This window comes from Chlorocebus sabaeus, chromosome 6, assembly GCF_047675955.1.
Source record: "Chlorocebus sabaeus isolate Y175 chromosome 6, mChlSab1.0.hap1, whole genome shotgun sequence".
Lineage (NCBI taxonomy): Eukaryota > Metazoa > Chordata > Mammalia > Primates > Cercopithecidae > Chlorocebus > Chlorocebus sabaeus.
This window is the reverse complement of record NC_132909.1, coordinates 13096102-13113748: the sequence shown is the minus strand read 5'-3', so window position 1 is coordinate 13113748 and position 17647 is coordinate 13096102. Positions and strand designations below refer to the sequence as shown.

The 17647-nt window shown below is 50.6% G+C and overlaps 1 protein-coding gene across 6 annotated transcripts in view; it reads left to right on the top strand.

Annotated features, from left to right (window-relative positions):
• Positions 1 to 10490: 10490 nt before the first annotated feature.
• CBLC (Cbl proto-oncogene C) overlaps positions 10491 to 17647 on the top strand; it is a 31867-nt gene continuing 24710 nt past the window's right edge. For 4 of the 6 annotated variants that reach the window (XR_497714.3, XR_497713.3, XM_007997144.3 and 1 more), the window contains exons 1-5: positions 10509 to 10906; positions 13205 to 13351; positions 13517 to 13673; positions 14238 to 14359; positions 16768 to 16905. Coding sequence is in view for 3 of the 6 variants with exons in the window: in XM_007997144.3 (XP_007995335.3) it covers positions 10554 to 10906; positions 13205 to 13351; positions 13517 to 13673; positions 14238 to 14359; positions 16768 to 16905 (917 nt within the window). In the remaining 3 variants the exon portion in view is untranslated. Of the gene's footprint in view, positions 10907 to 13204; positions 13352 to 13516; positions 13674 to 14237; positions 14360 to 16767; positions 16906 to 17647 lie in introns of all 6 variants that reach the window. The other 2 variants (XM_007997148.3, XR_005238318.2) reach the window with 2 other exon arrangements.

Genomic DNA, 17647 nt, shown 5'->3' with positions numbered 1-17647 from the left:
CCCCATTTCTTAAAAGACTGAAGTGGCTTACATCTGTAATTCCAGCACTTTTGGAGGCCAAGGCAGGAGAACTTATTGAGCTCAGGAGTTTGAGATCAGCCTGGGCAACATAGCAAGATCCTGTCTCTACAAAAAAAAAAAAATTATATTAGGTACCTGTGGTCCTAACTATTCAAAGGCTGAGGCAGGGCACAGTGGCTCACGCCTGTAATCCCAGCAGTTTGGGAGGCCGAGGAGGGTAGATCACAAGGTCAGGAGATCAAGACCATCCTGACTAACAGGATGAAACCCCATCTCTACTAAAAATACAAAAGCAAAATTAGCCAGGTGTAGTGGCAGGCGCCTGTAGTCCCAGCTACTCGGGAGGCTGAGGCGGGAGAATGGGGTGAACCCGGGAGGCGGAGCTTGCAGTCAGCCGAGATCACGCCACTGCACTCCAGCCTGGGCGACACAGCAAGACTCTGTCTCAAAAAAAAAAAAAAAAAAAAAAGCTGAGAGGAGTTTAAAGCTGCAATGAGCTATGATTACACCACTGCACTCCAGCCTAGACAACAGTGACAGACTCTGTCTTTAAAAAACATATAAAATAAAGGGCTTGATTAACATGGCCAAAGCCTGGGTAACATGACAAAACCCTATCTCTACAAAAAAAAAACACACACACACACAAAATTAACCAGGCATGGGAGCGTGCATCTATAGTCCCAGCTACTCAGGAGGCTGAGGTGGGAGGACCACTTGACACTGAGATATCAGGGTTACAGTGACCTATGATTGCACCACTATGCTCCAGCCTGGGTGACAGAGTGAGACCCTGTCTTAAAAAATATAATTAATAAAAGAAGAAATATAGTAGCTTTTTTATTTTTATTTTTATTTTACTTTATTTATTTTTTTGAGACAGAGTCTTGCTCTGTCACCCAGGCTGGAGTTCAGTGGCACAATCTCAGTTCACTGCAAACTCTGCCTCCCAGGTTCAAGTGATTCTCCTGCCTGAGCCTGCCGAGGAGCTGGGATTACAGGTGCGTGCCACCACGCCAGGCTAATTTTTGTATTTTTAGTAGTGATGGGGTTTCGCCATGTTGGTCAGGCTGTCTTGAACTCCCGACCTCAGGTGATCCAACCACCTCGGCCTCCCAAAGTGCTGGGATTACAGGCATGAGCCACCACGTCCAGCCTATAGTAGCTTAAATAAGATGAGTGTCTATTTTTCTCTCATGTAAAGGCCCAGTGAAAACCTATATCTAGAATAGTAGCCAAGGATATCAGAAATCGAGGCTCTTCCACCTTGTTGTTCTGCTGCCCTTACCTCACACTTCCATTGTGTGGTCCAAAATGGCTGCTCCAGCTCCTACTATCACATCCACAGTCCAACCATTGGGAAGAAGAAACAAAAATCAATTGTACGCCCCTACCCTTTAAAGCGACATCCCAGAAGTCATACACATCATACACATCACATCCTATTTGGCCAGAATTCAGTCACATGACCACAGCTATCACAACAGAAGCTGGGAAATATGATTTTATCTGGGTGGCATGTACCCAGCCAAAATTCAGGGGTTATGTTACAAAAGGAAGAGGAGAGAATGGTTATTGAGGGACCACACGTGTATCTGTCACAACCAGGGCTCTGCCACCAAATGACTAAATGACTCAAGGTGAAGTGACTTCACCACACTGAGCCTCAGTTTCCTCGCCTGTAAAATGGGAGTCCCCTCCACCCCTCGGGGTTGATGGGCTGTTGGGCATTTAATGAGAGCGTGGGTGTCAGGCACTTGGCACAGGACCTGGCCCATCAACAGCCTGGAGTGTATTGGAAGTCGTCTTGTGCTTGTGGGTCTAGGCTGTGGGTGATGTGGCTTTTTGTGTATGAGAAACCGTCCCCGGGCCTGAGAGCTGAACCTAGCACTGAACTTTGTAAGTAACTTCTCTAAAACAAGGGATCTGGCCTGTGTACACATGGAAATCCCCTCTCAGCCTCCTAGACCTTGGGACTGGGCATGTGTCCTTCCACACTCTTCCCCCTTCCGCTGGAGAAAGGCAGACTCCAAAGATGGGGGAAGGGTCCTGCCTGGGGCCTCCAGCCTCCCAGCCTTCACAGAATTAAGCACTTATAGGCTGGCCAACATGGTGAAACCCCGTCTGTACTAAAAATACAAAAATGTGCTGGATATGGTGGCACACATCTGTAGTCCCAGCTACTAGGGAGGCTGAAGTGGGAGGATTGCTTGAACCCAGGAGGCGGAGGTTTCAGTGAGCCAAGATCATGCCACTGCACTTCCGCCTGGGTGACAGAAAAAAAAAAGAAAAATTTAAGCACTCACCCCTCAACTTCCAAAGTTCCTCATGGGTTACAGTCCTAGCATTCCGGGGACAGCTCTAACGCCAGAAGTCATACCTTCAATGTATCTCTCAGAGCCCCCAGTCGCTTGTTCTCACATCGAGTAAACCCAGGAAGGCAGAGGACATGTGTGCATGAAATCTGCCAAATTCTAAATGCCTGTGACATTCCAAAAAATGACTTTAAGAGCATTGGCCGGGCGTAGTGGCTCACACCTGTAATCCCAACCCCTTGGGAGGCTGAGGTGGGAGGACAGATTGAGCCCTGGAGTTCAAGACCATCCTGGACAACATAGGTAGACCCCGGCTCTAACCCCAAACATGGTGGCACGTGCCTGCAGTCCCAGATACTCAGAAGGCTGAGGTGGGAGGATTGCTTGAGCCCAGGAGCTCGAGGCTGCAGTGAGCTGTGACCATGCCACTGCACTCCAGCCTGAGTGACAGCGTGAGAGTTTGCCTCACACACACACACACACACACACACACACACACACAGAGTCAGGGCATCGTGGCTCACACCTGTAATCCCAGCACTTTGGAAGGCCAAGGTGGGTGGATTGGCCAGGAAGCATCACACAAAACCAAATCAAGGAGAACTTCTCCAAAAGAACTAGCCTATAATCTTCAAAAATGTCAATTCCGGCCGGGTGCGGTGGCTCACACCTGTAATCCCAGCACTTTGGGAGGCCAAGGCGGGCGGATCACAAGGTCAGGAGATCGAGACCATCCTGGCTAACACGGTGAAACCCCGTCTCTACTAAAAATACAAAAAAATTAGCCGGGCATGGTGGTGGGCACCTGTAGTCCCAGCTACTCAGGAGGCTGAGGCAGGAGAATGGCATGATCCCGGGCCAGCCAGGGGGACAGAGGGAGACTCCATCTAAAAAAAAAAAAAGTCAATTCCATGAAAAACAAAGAAAGGCTAAGGAACTGTGCCAGACTGAAGGCTACTGAAGAGATGAAAACTTTTTGCTATGACAGTTTGGGGGTAGCTGGCAATTTACATACAGGCTGCACTGTTAGATACTAGTGTCACTGAGAAATGGACACTGCTCCTCTGTACTGTGGTGGTGTAAGAGAATGTCCTTACACTTGGAAATACAACTGAAGCATTTAGAGGCAAAGGGACATAATGTCTGAAACTATTCTTGCAACTTCTCTGTAACTTTAAAATGATTTCAAAAGAAAAGCAAATGATTTCAAAGTAAAAGTCATTGTTTAAGAATCTGTGGGTTTGACCGAGCGTGGAGGCTCTCGCCTGTAATCCCAGCACTTCGGGAGGCCAAAGCAGGCAGATCACTTGAGGTCAGGAGTTCGAGACCAGCCTGGCCAACATGGTGAAACCCCGTTTCTACTGAAAATACAAAAAATTAGCCGGGTGTGGTGAGATGAGCCTGTAATCCCAGCTACTTGGGAGCGTGAGGCACGAGAACCGATTGAACCTGGGAGACGGAGGTTGCGGTGAGCAGAGTTGGCGCCACTGCACTCCAGCCTGGGCGACACAGCGGAATTCCGTCTCAAAAAAAAAAGAGAGAGAGAAAGAAAGAAAGTCTATGGTTTAAGGTTCTCTGTTTCTGAGGATCTCTAAGTCTGTGCATGCATTTGTGGTCAGAGTCTGGGGAGTTGGGGGCGTGAATGAACTGCTTCAGACACTGCTTTGAGGGTGTGACCCGGGCCTTAGGGTGTGGTTAAGGTCTAGGGGTGGGGCTAGGACCTTGGGGGTGTGACCACAGTCCAAGAGGCGAGGCCAGGGCCTCAAAGGTGTGGCCATAGTTTGAGGCGTGGCCGAGAAACTCCGTTCCCAAGGGAGGCGGTAACCCTGTGCTCAGAGCGCCCTCTTGTGGCTATACTCAGGTCTCCACTTTTTATTTAATAGCTTTATTTAGTTTTATTTTTTTCAACTTTCATTTTAGATTCAGGGGGTACATGTGCAGGTTTGTCACCTGGGTATACTGCATGATGCTGAGGTTTGGGGTACGATTGATCCCATCACCCAGGTAGTAAGCATAGTACCCAACAGTTTTTCAGCCCTTTCCCCCTCCCTTCTTCCCTTCCCCCTTTAGAAGTCCCCAGTTTCTATTGTTGCCGTCTTTATGTCCCTGAGTACTCAACGTTTAGCTCCCACTTACAAGTGAAAATGAGCAGTATTTGCCTTTCTGATCCAGCCTAACTGTTTTATTGAGATATAATGTGTATACCATACAATTTACCTCTTTAATGTGTACAATTCTGGCTGGGCACGGTGGCTCACGCCTGTAATCTCACCACTTTGGGAGGGCGAGGCAGGAGAATTACTTGAACTCAGGAGTTCAAGATCAGCCTGGGCAACACAGTGAGATCTCGTCTCTAAGAAAATTAAAATGAAATTGTAAAAAGTGTACAATTCAGCGACTTGGTATATTCACAGAATTGTGCAATTATCACCAGATTCTTTTTTCTTTTTTTTGAGATGGAGTCTATGTCACCCAAGTTGGAGTGCCATGGCACTATCTCAGCTCACTGCAACCTCCACTTCCTCGGTTCAAGAGATTCTCCTGCTTCAGCCTCCCGAGTAGCTGGGATTATAGGCGCATCTCACCACGGCTGGCTAATTTTTGTTTTTTAGTAGAGAGGGGGGTTTCACCATGTTGCCCAGGCTAGTCTCAAACTCCTGACCTCAGGTGATCTGCCTGCCTTGGCCTCCCAAAGTGCTGGGATTACAGCTGTGATCTGCCCAGGCTGGCCAGTGACTGGCTTCTTTCACTTAGTATTATGTTTTCAAGGTTCATCCACATTGCAGTATGTATCAATACTTCATTCCTATTAGCGGGGGCTGACGTGCACCTGTGGTCCCCGCTACTCGGGAGGCTGAGGCAGGAGGATTGCTTGAGCCCGGAAGATCGAGGCTGCAGTGAGTTGAGATCGTGCCGCTGCGCTCCACTCTGGGAGACAGCGCAAGACCCTATCTCAAAACAAACAAACAAAAAATCATTCCTTTTAATGGCCGAAGAATTTTCCGTTGTATGAGTAGACTACATTTTGTTTATCCATTCTTCAACTGATGGACTTTGAGGTTGTTTCCACAAGTCTTTGGGTAGATATATGCTTCCAATTCTCTGGGATATATATATACACGTAGGAATGCTCTAGCCCTATGTTTAACATTTTGAGGAACTGCCAAACTATTTTCCAAAGCAGCTGCACTATTTTACATTCCCACCATCAGTGGAGAGGGTTCCAATTTCTCCATATCCTTGCCAACACTTGTGATTGTCTGTCTTGTTTATGACAGTCATCGTAGTGGGTGTGAAGCCGCATTCACTGTGATTTTCATGTTCATTTCCCTAATGGATCATATTGTGGAGCGTCTTTTCATGTCATTCACTTCATCTGTATCCACTTTGAGGTAAATCTGGAAAAAGAGTTCATATAGTTACAAAGTGGATACAAAAAACCTGTCAAATCTGGGAAAAGAGTTCATATAGTTGCAGATTTTTTTTTTTCTTTTTTAGACAAGATACTGGGTCATCCAAGCTGGAGTACAGCAACACAATCATAGCTCACTGAAGCCTCAAACTCCCGGGGTCCAGCAATCCTCCCACCTCAGCCTCCCCAGTAGCTGGGACCACAGGCAGCATCCCACCACGCCCAGTTTTTTTTTTTTTTTTTTTTTTTTTTTTTTGAGACGGAGTCTCACTCTGTCACCCAGGCTGGAGTGCAGTGGCCGGATCTCAGCTCACTGCAAGCTCCGCCTCCCGGGTTCACATCATTCTCCTGCCTCAGCCTCCCGTGTAGCTGGGACTACAGGCGCCCGCAACCTCACCCGGCTAATTTTTTGTATTTTTTAGTAGAGATGGGGTTTCACCATGTTAGCCAGCATGGTCTCGATCTCCTGACCGCGTGATCCGCCCATCTCGGCCTCCCAAAGTGCTGGGATTACAGGCTTGAGCCACCGCGCCCGGCCCACGCCCAGTTTTTTGTTGTTGTTTTGTTTTTGGTTTTTTTTTTTGAGACGGAGTCTCGCCGTGTCGCCCAGCCTGGAGTACAGTGGCATGATCTTGGCTCACTGCAGCCTCCGACTCCTGGGTTCAAGCGATTCTCCTGCCTCAGCTTCCTGAGTAGCTGCGATTACAGGTGCGTGCCACCACACCTGGCTACTTTTTGTATTTTTAGTAGAGACGGGGTTTCACCATGTTGGTCAGGCTGGTCTCGAACCCTAAACTTGTGATCCGCCTGCCATGGCCTCCCAAAGTGCTGGGATTACAGGCGTGAGCCACTGCGCCCAACCTGTTGGTCTCAAACTCCTGGCTTCAACCAATCCTCCCACATCAGCCTCCCAAAGTGACAGGCTTACAGCCGTGAGCAGCGTACCTCTTCCAGCTTGTGGTGTTCACTGGTAATCTTTGGTGTTATTTGACTTATAGATGCATCACTCCAATCTCTCCGCCACCATCATCATATGTTGTGTGTGTGTGTGTGTACCTGCAACTGTATCCAAATTTCCTTTTCATAAGGACATCAGTCAGATCTAGGACCCACCCTGATCCAATAGAACCTTATCCTAATCTGATTACATTTGCAAAGACCTTATTTCCATATAGGGTCACATTCGTAAGTTCCAGTGAACATGAACTTGGTGGGGAAGGAAATGATTCAACCCAGGCCACTCATCATTATGTGTTTATGACATACACTGCTGGTATTTGTGTTCAGTTTATTCACCTTAAATGCTGCACAAGAGTTTATTGTGAGAATACACCACAATTTATGTCGGGCTGCTGGTGGTAAATACCCACCTTGTTGCTACTTTCCTCCACTTCCGACAAGAATGCAATTAACATCCCTGAACATGTCTCTTGGAGTTTCTTAGGGCAGTATTTTTCAAACAGCCAAACAAGATCCATTAGTGGGTTGTGAAATCAATTTAGTGGGTTATACACAATTTTTCCTTTAATGAAATGGAATTAAATAGAAGCTATTAGAGTGCATGCTCATAGTCCGAGTGAGAGCTCGTCTGTGAAACTTTTGCTTCAGGTGTCTATAGCTGTATTAATGTCCAGCAAAAGTGTTTACAAGCCACAGCTCCGAAGGAGGTAGCTGGACAAATGACCTGTCCATTTGTCCAAAGGTCTCGTGGATGCTGCTAAATTGCTCTCCAATATAGTTTGTCCATCTGCACTCATAGCAGCTCCTTGCCAACACTTGCATAGTCAACACTTTGAACTTTTGTCAGGCTAATGGGTTTTCAACCTGTTTTGTTTTGTTTTGTTTTGTTTTGTTTTTTGAGACAGAGTCTCACTCTGTCGCCCAGGCTGGAGTGCAGTAGCATGATCTCAGCTCCCTGCAACCTCTGCCTCCCAGGTTCAAGCAATTTTCCTGCCTCCGCCTCCCAAGTAACTGGGATTATAGTCATACCAGCATGCCCAGCTAATTTTTGTATTTTTATTTTTATTATTTATTTATTATTTATTACTTATTTTTATTTTTATTTTGAGACGGAGTCTCGCGCTGTCACCCAGGCTGGAGTGCCGTCCCATAGTCTTGGCTCACTGCAACCTCTGCCTCCTGGGTTCAAGTAATTCTCCTGCCTCAGCCTCCTGAGTAGCTGGGACTATAGTCTCGCAACACCACACCCAGCTAATTTTTGTATTTTGATAGAGAAGGGGTTTTGCCATGTTGGCCAGGCTAGTCTCGAACTCCTGATCTCAAGTGATCCACCTACTTTGGCCTCCGAAAGTGCTGGGATTACAGGCATGAGCGACTGCGCCCAGCCTAATTTTTGTATTTTTAGCAGAGACGGAGTTTCACCATGTTGGCCAGGCTGGTCTCAAACTTCTGACCTCAAGTGATCCGCCCGCCTTGGCCTCCTAAAGTGCCGGGATTATAGGTATGAGCCACCGCAACCGGCCTGATCTTTTCTTTTTTTTTTTTTTTTTGGTCGTTTTTTAATTTAAAGAAAAATTTTAAGATTTTCAATTCCTACAAGATAGTGGTGGGGCTAAAGAGGGGCTCAGGGTGCATTGGGAGGTTTGACTCTCATCCTAAGCCCTCCACCCAATGACCTCAAAGGGCTCTTGAGAATTCAGTGTGCAAATGTTTGCGAAGCATTACACACAGGGCCTGATAGACAGCAGGTATTCAATAAATGCTAGCTATGGCTGGGTGTAGTGGCTCACACCTGTAATCCCAGCATTGTGGGAGGCCCAGGCTGGAGGATCGACTGAGCTCAGGAGTTCGAGACCAGCCTGTGCAACATAGTGAGACATTGTCTCTACTAAAAATAAAAATTAAAAAAAATAGCTAACGTGGCAGTGTATGCCTGTAGTCCTAGTTACTAGGGAGGCTGAGACAGGAGGATCACTTGAACCCCAGAGGTCAAGGCTGCAATGAGTGGTGATCAAACCACTGCACTCCAGCCTAGGAGATAGAGCAAAACCCTGTCTCAAAAAAATAAAATAAAGTAAAATTTAGTTATTACCATTATTCTCTGATTCGAAGTTCTCTAGATACGTGCACATTTGTGATCAGAAGTTGGCCTGTTCTGACCAGGCATGGCGGCTCACGCCTGTAATCCCAGCTCTTTGGGAGGCTGAGCAGGCAGGATTGATTGAGCTCAGGAGATCCAGGCTGCAGTGAGCTATGATCAGTCCACTATCACTGCACTCCAGCCTGAGTAACAGAGCAAGATCGAGCAAGACCCTGTATCACAGGAAAAAAAAAAAAAAAAGAAACAGAACTTGGCTTGGCCTGGGGTGGGGCGTGGCCAGAATGCCTTGCTTAGGTGGGAGGCCCACAGCGCCGGCCCTGATGGCTGCCCAGGGAAGGCTGATGTTACAGGTTCTACAGGTTGGGTGAAAGCCACGCCCAGCCACCCCTACACAAACAAGTTGCTCCCCGCCCCCACAGTCTTGAACCCCATCCTCCCATCAAGCTTCTTCGGGACTCAGGAGTATCTTAACTCTGACCTGATTTCTCCCATGCCACACCATTATTAGGACCCAGAAATCTTGTTGCCAAATTCCTGCCCCCTCAGACACCCACTTGCCAACCCTTGCTTCTAGGGAACCCACGGGCCTCGTGGCTCTGTGCCTCCTTCCTCGGAGACAGAGAGATAGCAATGCCTCCCTGACCGGTTCCCCCTTGAAATCTCAGTTATCTGACCTTTAACCCCATGCCATGACCAAAGACCCAGACCTTCAACAAGGTGCTGTGTCCAAGTCCCACCTCCCGGGAGCTCCCAGCCCTTCCCATCCCCTCTCCAAGAAGAGTCCTGTGGCAGGGCAAAGTGGCTCACACCTGTAATCCCAGCACTTTAGGAGGCTGACGTGGACGGATCGCTTGAGCTCAGAAGTTCAAGACCAGCCTGGGCAACATGGTGAGACCCTGTCTCTACTAAAAATACAAAAAATAAAATAAAATAGGGAGGACTGGGGATGAGTACCTGTGGCCCCAGCTACTCGGGAGGGTGAGGTGGGAGGATCACTTGAGCCTGGGAGACAGAGGTTGCAGTGAGCTAAAATCTCACCACTGCACTCCAGCCTGGGCGACAAAGCAAGACTGTTTTAAAAATAAAATAAAATAAAATAAAAAGTCCCAGGCCTCCCCTAGCCCCTTGCCCCCCTCTGAAGGAACCCAGACATCCTACCTGCACTTCCCACCCACCCATTGAGAAGCCCCCTCCTATCGCAACCCACCAAAGCCACCCCACCCTGCTCCTTTTTGAGAATCAAACTCAAACCGCATCAGCTAATTTTTTTTTCTTTTTTGTATTTTTAGTGGAGACAGGGTTTCACTATGTTGGCCAGGCTGGTCTGGAACTCCTGACCTCAGGTGATCCGCCTGCCTAATCGCCTGCCTCAGCCTCCCAAAGTGCTGGGATTACAGATGTGAGCCATCGCGGCTGGTCAAATTTTACTTTATTTTTAATAAATTTTTTAGAGATGGAGCCTCATTATGTTGCCCAGGCTGGTCTTAAACTCCTGGGCTCAGGTAATCCTCCCACCTCGGCCACCCAAAATGCTAGGATTACAAGCATAAGCCACCGCTCCCGGCCTCCAAATCCCGCCTCTTGAAGACGCACATGCCAGATCCTCCAGCCCCCGCCCGCTTTGGAGACACTGGTACCTGCAGGCCCCTCCCCGGTTCTCTAGGGCCCGCCCTCTCCTTTCACTCTGGGCGAGGCGGCGCCTACTCCGGCCGCACCGGTCCCTGCCGGCGTACGCGAGGCTCCCATGGCTGTGGCGGTGGCCCCGTGGGGGCGACAGTGGGAAGAGGCCCGCGCCCTGGGCCGGGCAGTGAGGATGCTGCAGCGCCTAGAAGAGCAATGCAGCGACCCTCGGCTGTCCCTCAGTCCCCCTTCGCTGCGGGACCTGCTGCCCCGCACAGCGCAGCTGCTTCGAGAGGTGGCCCGTGCTCAGCGGGCGGCCGGCAGAGGCGGCCCCGGGGGTCCCGGCGGCTCCAGGGACTTTCTCCTCGTCTACCTGGCCAATCTGGAGGCCAAGAGCAGGCAGGTGGGCGCGCTGCTGCCGCCCCGGGGCCGAAGGAGTGCCAACGACGAGCTCTTCCGGGCGGGCTCCAGTCTCAGGTGAGCCTTCGCCCCAGAACAAAGTCCTCAGGGGTGAAGCCCAGGTCTTGCTCCCAGCCCCCTCCTCCCTCAGACCCAGGAATCCAGGCCCCCAGCCCCTCCTTCCTCAGACCTAGTAACTCAGGCCCCATCCTCTCCTCCCTCAGACCCAGGGGTCCAGCCACCAACCCCTCCTTCCTCAGACCCAGGAGCCAGGCCCCCAGCAGCTCCGCCCTCAGGCCCAGGAGTCCAGGCCCCCAGCCCATCCTCCCTCAGACTCAGGGATCCAGGCCCCCAGCCCCTCCTCCCTCAGACCCAGGGGTCCAGACCCAGCCCCTCCTTCCTACTGGAACCTGGAAAATGGGCCACCCAGTTTTCTCCTTCCTTGGGCGCCCACGCTCTCAGCCCCATTTTGCCTTTTCCTCGGTCACCCAGCAGCCCGATTCTGGTTCCCACTATCCCACTATCTCAGAATTCGGGGGCCCTATGGGACTTCCTACGTTGAGGATAAAATAAAAGTTAGCTATTACTATTATTATCTGATTCAAAGTTCTCTAGATGTGTGCACATTTGTGATCAGAACTTGGCCTGGTCTGGCCAGGTACAGTGGCTCACACCTGTAATCCCAGCTCTTTGGGAGGCCCAGCTGGGAGGATCAGGCCTCAGAATGTGGAGACCCCATGGGCTCCTAGGTTGAGGAGAGGTAGATGGACACACCCAAAGAGACTGATCATTAGGTCCCCGTCACGGTTTTTGCCTGGACTACCCACTTGGTCTTTAGTTCCTGAGGAATAGCTGGCTCCAGACCCAAGACCTGCCTGGAGGCCACCTCTCTGCTGTACTGCACAGAGGAAGGAACCTCAGAGTGACAGGGCAGACGAGGTTTGGGGCCCAGAGCCCAGAACAAGGTCTAGTTCAGTGACTCATGCCACTTCTTTATATCAAATATTTTGTAGTGTCTCTATTTTTTTGGTTTTTGGGACACGAGGTCTTGCTCTGTCACCCAGGCTGGAGTGCAGTGGCACCATCATGGCTCACTGTAGCCTCAAACTCGTGGGCTCAAGTGATCCTCCCACCTCAGCCTCCCATGGAGCCGGGACCACAGGCGTGCACCACCATGCCAGGCTAATCTTTTTAATTTTTGGTAGAGAGGAGGTCTTGCTATGTTGTCTAGGCTGGTCTCAAACTCCTGGCCTTATGCGATCTTCCCACCTCAGCCTCCCGCAGTGCTGAGATTACAGGCGAGAGCCACCATGTCCAGCCAAGTGCTTCCTTAATTCATCCTGAAATGATATGCAGAGGTTTAACAACATACCCACCTATAGTTTTTTAATCACTATAATGCCCAAATTATAAGAGAGTGATAAAAGGAATTTTTTTCATAAATGTTATCTATGTTTTAAATGAAAATGCCAAGGCACAATCATTTTTGGAAGGCAGAGTTGACTAGTCAGACACTCGTACCTGTAGGTAGAACCACCATCATACAGAATCAAATAGTCTTCCCTTAATATATAGGAAAGCTGGATTTCTGCAAAATTCAGCATATTTTTTTTTTTTTTTTTAGACATGGTCTCACTCTGTTGCCCAGGCTGGAGTGCAGTGGTGCGATTTTGACTCACTGCAGCCCCCGCCTCCCGGGTTCAAGTGATTCTCCTGCCTCAGCCTCCCGAGTAGCTAGGATTACAGGCACCCACCACCACGCAGTGATAGTTTTTGTAGTTTTTATTACAGACAGGGTTTCACCATGTTAGCCAGGCTATTCTCAAACTCCTGACCTCAAGTGATCCACCCACCTCAGTCTGCCAAAGTGCTGGGATTACAAGCATGAGCCACTATCTCTGGCCACATCTAATAAAAGGCATATATATTTTTTTTACTTTTTTTTTTTTTTTTTTTTTTTTTGAGACAGAGTCTTGCTGTGTCACCCAGGCTGGAGTGCAGTGGCACGATCTCAGCTCACTGCCACCTCCACCTCCTGGGTTCCAGCAATTCTCCTGCCTCAGCCTCTTGAGTAGCTGGGATTACAGGTGGATGCCACCGTGCCAGGCTAGTTTTTGTATTTTCAGTAGAGACAGGGTTTTACCATGTTGGCCAGGCTAGTCATGAACTCCTGACTTCAAGTGATCCACCCACCTCAGCCTCCCAAAGTGCTGGGATTACAGGCGTGAGCCACCACACCCAGCAGGAATGGACTCTTACCTTACACTGATGAGACAGAGTCCAGAGCCTTGTCCCTGCAGGTGTTCCCCATGGCGGGGGAAAGAGGGTGTCAGTGGGAGCCTCAAGGATAGCCAGAGTCCTTGCCCATCCCCACAGGCGACAGCTGGCCAAGCTGGCCATCATCTTCAGCCACATGCACGCAGAGCTGCACGCACTCTTCCCCGGGGGGAAGTACTGCGGACACGTGTACCAGCTCACCAAGGCCCCAGCCCACATCTTCTGGAGGGAGCGTTGTGGAGCCCGGTGAGTAAGCCTCTGTCCTCAGGGACCCTCAGCTCCCGGAGCCCCATCCCGCCCCGGCCCAGGGACCCAGGAGTCCAGGCCCACAGCTGCTTCCCTCCTGCAGAGCCTCCCATCATAGGCTCCGAGAGGCCTCAGCGGTGTCTCCCACACCCCTCTCCCACCCAGGTGCGTGCTGCCCTGGGCTGAGTTTGAGTCCCTCCTGGGCACCTGCCACCCTGTGGAACCAGGCTGCACAGCCCTGGCCTTGCGCACCACCATCGACCTCACCTGCAGCGGGCACGTGTCCATCTTCGAGTTCGACGTCTTCACCAGGCTCTTCCAGGTCAGGGAAGGCCAAGGCTGGGAGCCAGACTTGGGTCCAGGACGAAGAAGAGGGCTGAAACCTGAATTCCTGGGTCTGAGGGAGGAGGGGCTGAAACCTGAATTCCTGGGTCTGAGGGAGGAGGGGCTGGGGCCTGGACTCCAGGGTCTGAGGGAGGAGGGCCTGGGGCCTGGACTCCAGGGTCTGAGGGAGGAGGGCCTGGGGCCTGGACTCCTGGGTCTGAGGGAGGAGGGGGCTGGAGGCCTGGACTCCAGGGTCTGAGGGAGGAGGGCCTGGGGCCTGGACTCCTGGGTCTGAGGGAGGAGGGGGCTGGAGGCCTGGACTCCAGGGTCTGAGGGAGGAGAGGGCTGGGGGCCTGGACTCTTGGGTCTGAGGAAGGAGGAAGCTAGGGTCCCAAACTCTTGAGTCCTGGAGAAAGAAGAGCTTGGGGTCTTGTAAAAGGGATATGCCTGAGGCTCACCATGGGTGTGAAGGAGGTGGCTGGATTCTCAGGCCCCTGGGGACTACTTAGGGATGTGACTGCTTTCCTGGTTTCTCTCTGATCCAAACTCTGCCCCACCCCAGCCATGGCCAACACTCCTCAAGAACTGGCAGCTCCTGGCAGTCAACCACCCAGGCTACATGGCCTTCCTCACCTATGATGAGGTCCAAGAGCGTCTGCAGGCCTGCAGGGACAAGCCAGGAAGGTAAAGGGTCCAGGGCTTGGAGGAACAAGGCTGCAGGGCTCAGGGATCTGGCCTCTGGGCTGGTGCATGGTGGAGCCCAGATGTCCTTCCAAGAGTGGGAACAGAGGTACCCGGGACCCCAGAGAGTTGATAACTCAGAGGCAGGACACTGAGTGCCCCTCCCAGCCCGTCTCTTCTCTCGAGACCTCCTGTACTGTCCCATAATCCTGCAGCTAAGGGACAGTGCCCGCTGTAGCAAGGAGCCCAAAGACCCTGCTTCAGGGTAATGTCCATTTCTGGTAGGTCAGAGCCATGTTGCACCATCTGTTCAATATTTGGAGGGTGACTTTCCCACCTACTGGCATAGGAGACTGAAAAACAAGATGTGTGAGTCCTTAAATTATTTCAAGCCAGGAGTTTTGAGCTCTTGGGTACCCCCCCCCACCCCCGACAATTCTCAGAGGGCTGAGAATTGAGCTGTCTAGAATACCAAGAGAATAGGAGGTCAGGTTTGTGAGTCTCTGCAGGGCTGAGGTGCAGGAGTAGGAAGGTGAGTGCATTAGCATTCTTCCAGTTACACTTCAAACTGATTTAAGGGAAAAGAAAAAGGAAATAATAAATTCCTATAATTGAAAAGGCCAGGCCATGTCACAGTGGCTCACACCTGTAATCCCAGCACTTTGGGATGCTGAGGCGGGCAAATCACTTGAGGTCAGGAGTTCAACACCAGCCTGGCCAACATGGTGAAACCCCATCTCTATTAAAAATACAAAAATTAGGCCTGTCATGGTGGCTCACGCCTGTAATCCCAGCACTTTGGAAGGCTGAGGAGGGTGGATCACCTGAGGTCAAGAGTTCGAGACCAGCCTAGCCAACATGGCGAAACCTCGTCTCTACTAAAAATACAAAAAAATTAGCCAGGCGTGCACCTGTAATCCCAGCTACTCAGGAGGCTGAGGCAGGAGAATTGCTTGAACCCGGGAGGCAGAGGTTACAGTGAGCCAAGATCATGCCATTGCACTCCAGCCTGGGCAATAAGAGCGAGATTCTGTCTCAAAAAAAAAAAAAAAAAAAAATACGGTCAGGCGTGGTGACTCATGTCTGTAATCCCAGCACTTTGGGAGGCCAAAGCAGGCAGATCACACGGTCAGGAGATCAAGACCATACTGGCTAACAGGGTGAAACCTTGTCTCTACTAAAAAAACAAAACGAATTAGCCAGGTGTGGTGGCGGGTGCCTGTAGTCCCAGCTACTCGGGAGGCTGAGGCAGGAGAATGGCATGAACCCGGAAGGCAGAGCTTGCAGTGAGCCAAGATTGCACCACTGTGCTCCAGCCTGGGTAACAGAGCAAGACTCTGTCTCAAAAAATAATAATAATAATACAAAAATTAGCGTGGCATGGTGATGTGTGCCTATAGTCCCATTTACTTGGGAGGTTGAGGCACAAGAATCACTTGAACTCGAAAGGCAGAGGTTGCAGTGAGCCAGGATGCTGCCACTGCACTCCAGCCTGGGCAACAGAGCAAGACTCTGTCTCAAAAAAAAAAAAAAAAAGGGCCGGGCGCGGTGGCTCAAGCCTGTAATCCTAGCACTTTGGGAGGCCGAGACGGGCGGATCACGAGGTCAGGAGATCGAGACCATCCTGGCTAACATGGTGAAACCCCGTCTCTACTAAAAAATACAAAAAACTAGCCGGGCGCGGTGGCGGGCGCCTGTAGTCCCAGCTACTCGGGAGGCTGAGGCAGGAGAATGGCGTAAACCCGGGAGGCGGAGCTTGCAGTGAGCTGAGATCGGCCACTGCACTCCAGCCTGGGCGACAGAGCGAGACTCCGTCTCAAAAAAAAAAAAAAGAAAAAAGGAAGGAAAGAAAAGAAGGCCAGAGTGTGGGTTTCAGGCATGGCTAGATCCAGGTGCTCAATGGCTACTGTCAGGAATCAGTTCCTGTTCATCCCCTTTCTCTGCTTTCCTCTGTTTGCTTCATTCTCAAACATGGTTTCTCCTCATGGTGGCAAATGACTTCTAGAAGTCCCAGCTGTGTACCCTACCTTCTTAGCAACCTCTGTAAGAAAGGGGGCACCTTGCTCTGACGCTTCCAGCAAAAGTCCCAGAACAGACTCCCATCACTGTAGTCAGGGGTCCTGAAATGCACTGATTGGTCAGCCCAGCCTTGTTTAAACTCCAGTGAAGCAGGGAGAGATCTCCAAATACAAACAGGGCTGTTTTTATCATAAAAGAGCCAAGCAGGCAAAAACAGCAGATATCACCTATAGAGGCAGGCAGGGATCTAGCACATGCCGTTGCCTAAAGAATGGGAAACTGGAGGTGAGGACTTAGACACCTGGATTCCCAACAGGGCAGGGGACTAGGAGTTCGCAAAAGGGACTGCGGTAACCACTCCCTCACCCCATCCTACCTACCTCTCCCTCCAGCTACATCTTCCGGCCCAGCTGTACTCGCCTGGGGCAGTGGGCCATCGGCTACGTGAGCTCAGATGGCAGCATCCTGCAGACCATTCCTGCCAACAAACCCCTGTCCCAGGTGCTCCTGGAGGGACAGAAGGATGGCTTGTGAGTGTCTATTCTGGTAGGAGGAGGGTGTCAGCAAAATCTGATTAGAAAGATCTTGCATGTTGAGCATTGCCAGTAGCCACCACGTTTGAGGTTGCAACCATTCACATAGCGGACATCTCAAATCTTGCAGTACTACAAGGTTCCAGCAGGTGGCAGTCAAAGGTCTTGAGGAAGGGGCGCCTCTGAGGTTGGCACAAAGTGGCCATAAAGAGGGCCCAGCCACAGCTCTGAGAAGTGTGGGGGGCGTTGGCCACAACCGCAGGGGCTCCATTCCTTGGAACGGAGCTCAAGAGCATTTGATTCTATTTTCTTTCTCTTTTATTTTAGTTAATTTTTAAAAAATGAGATGGGGTTTCGCCATGTTGCCCAGGCTGGTCTCAAACTCCTGGGCTCAAGCGATCTGCCCGCCTCGGCCTCCCAAAGTGTTGAAATGACAGGTATGAGCCACCGTGCCCGGCCAGCTTTTGCTTCTAGATATCAGACCCTGCTCTAGAATCTAGACTGATGGTGCAGAAACAGAACTGGAGAACTTGCTAGACTGGTGGTTTTCTTTTTTTTTTTTTTTTTTTTTTTTGAGATGGAGTCTCGCTCTGTCACCTGGGCTGGAGTGCAATGGTGTGATCTCGGCTCACTGCAACCTCCACCTCCTGGGTTCAAGCGATTCTCCTGCCTCAGCCTCCTGAGTAACTGGAATTACAGGCGCGCACCACCACGCCTGACTAGTTTTTTTGTTTGTTTG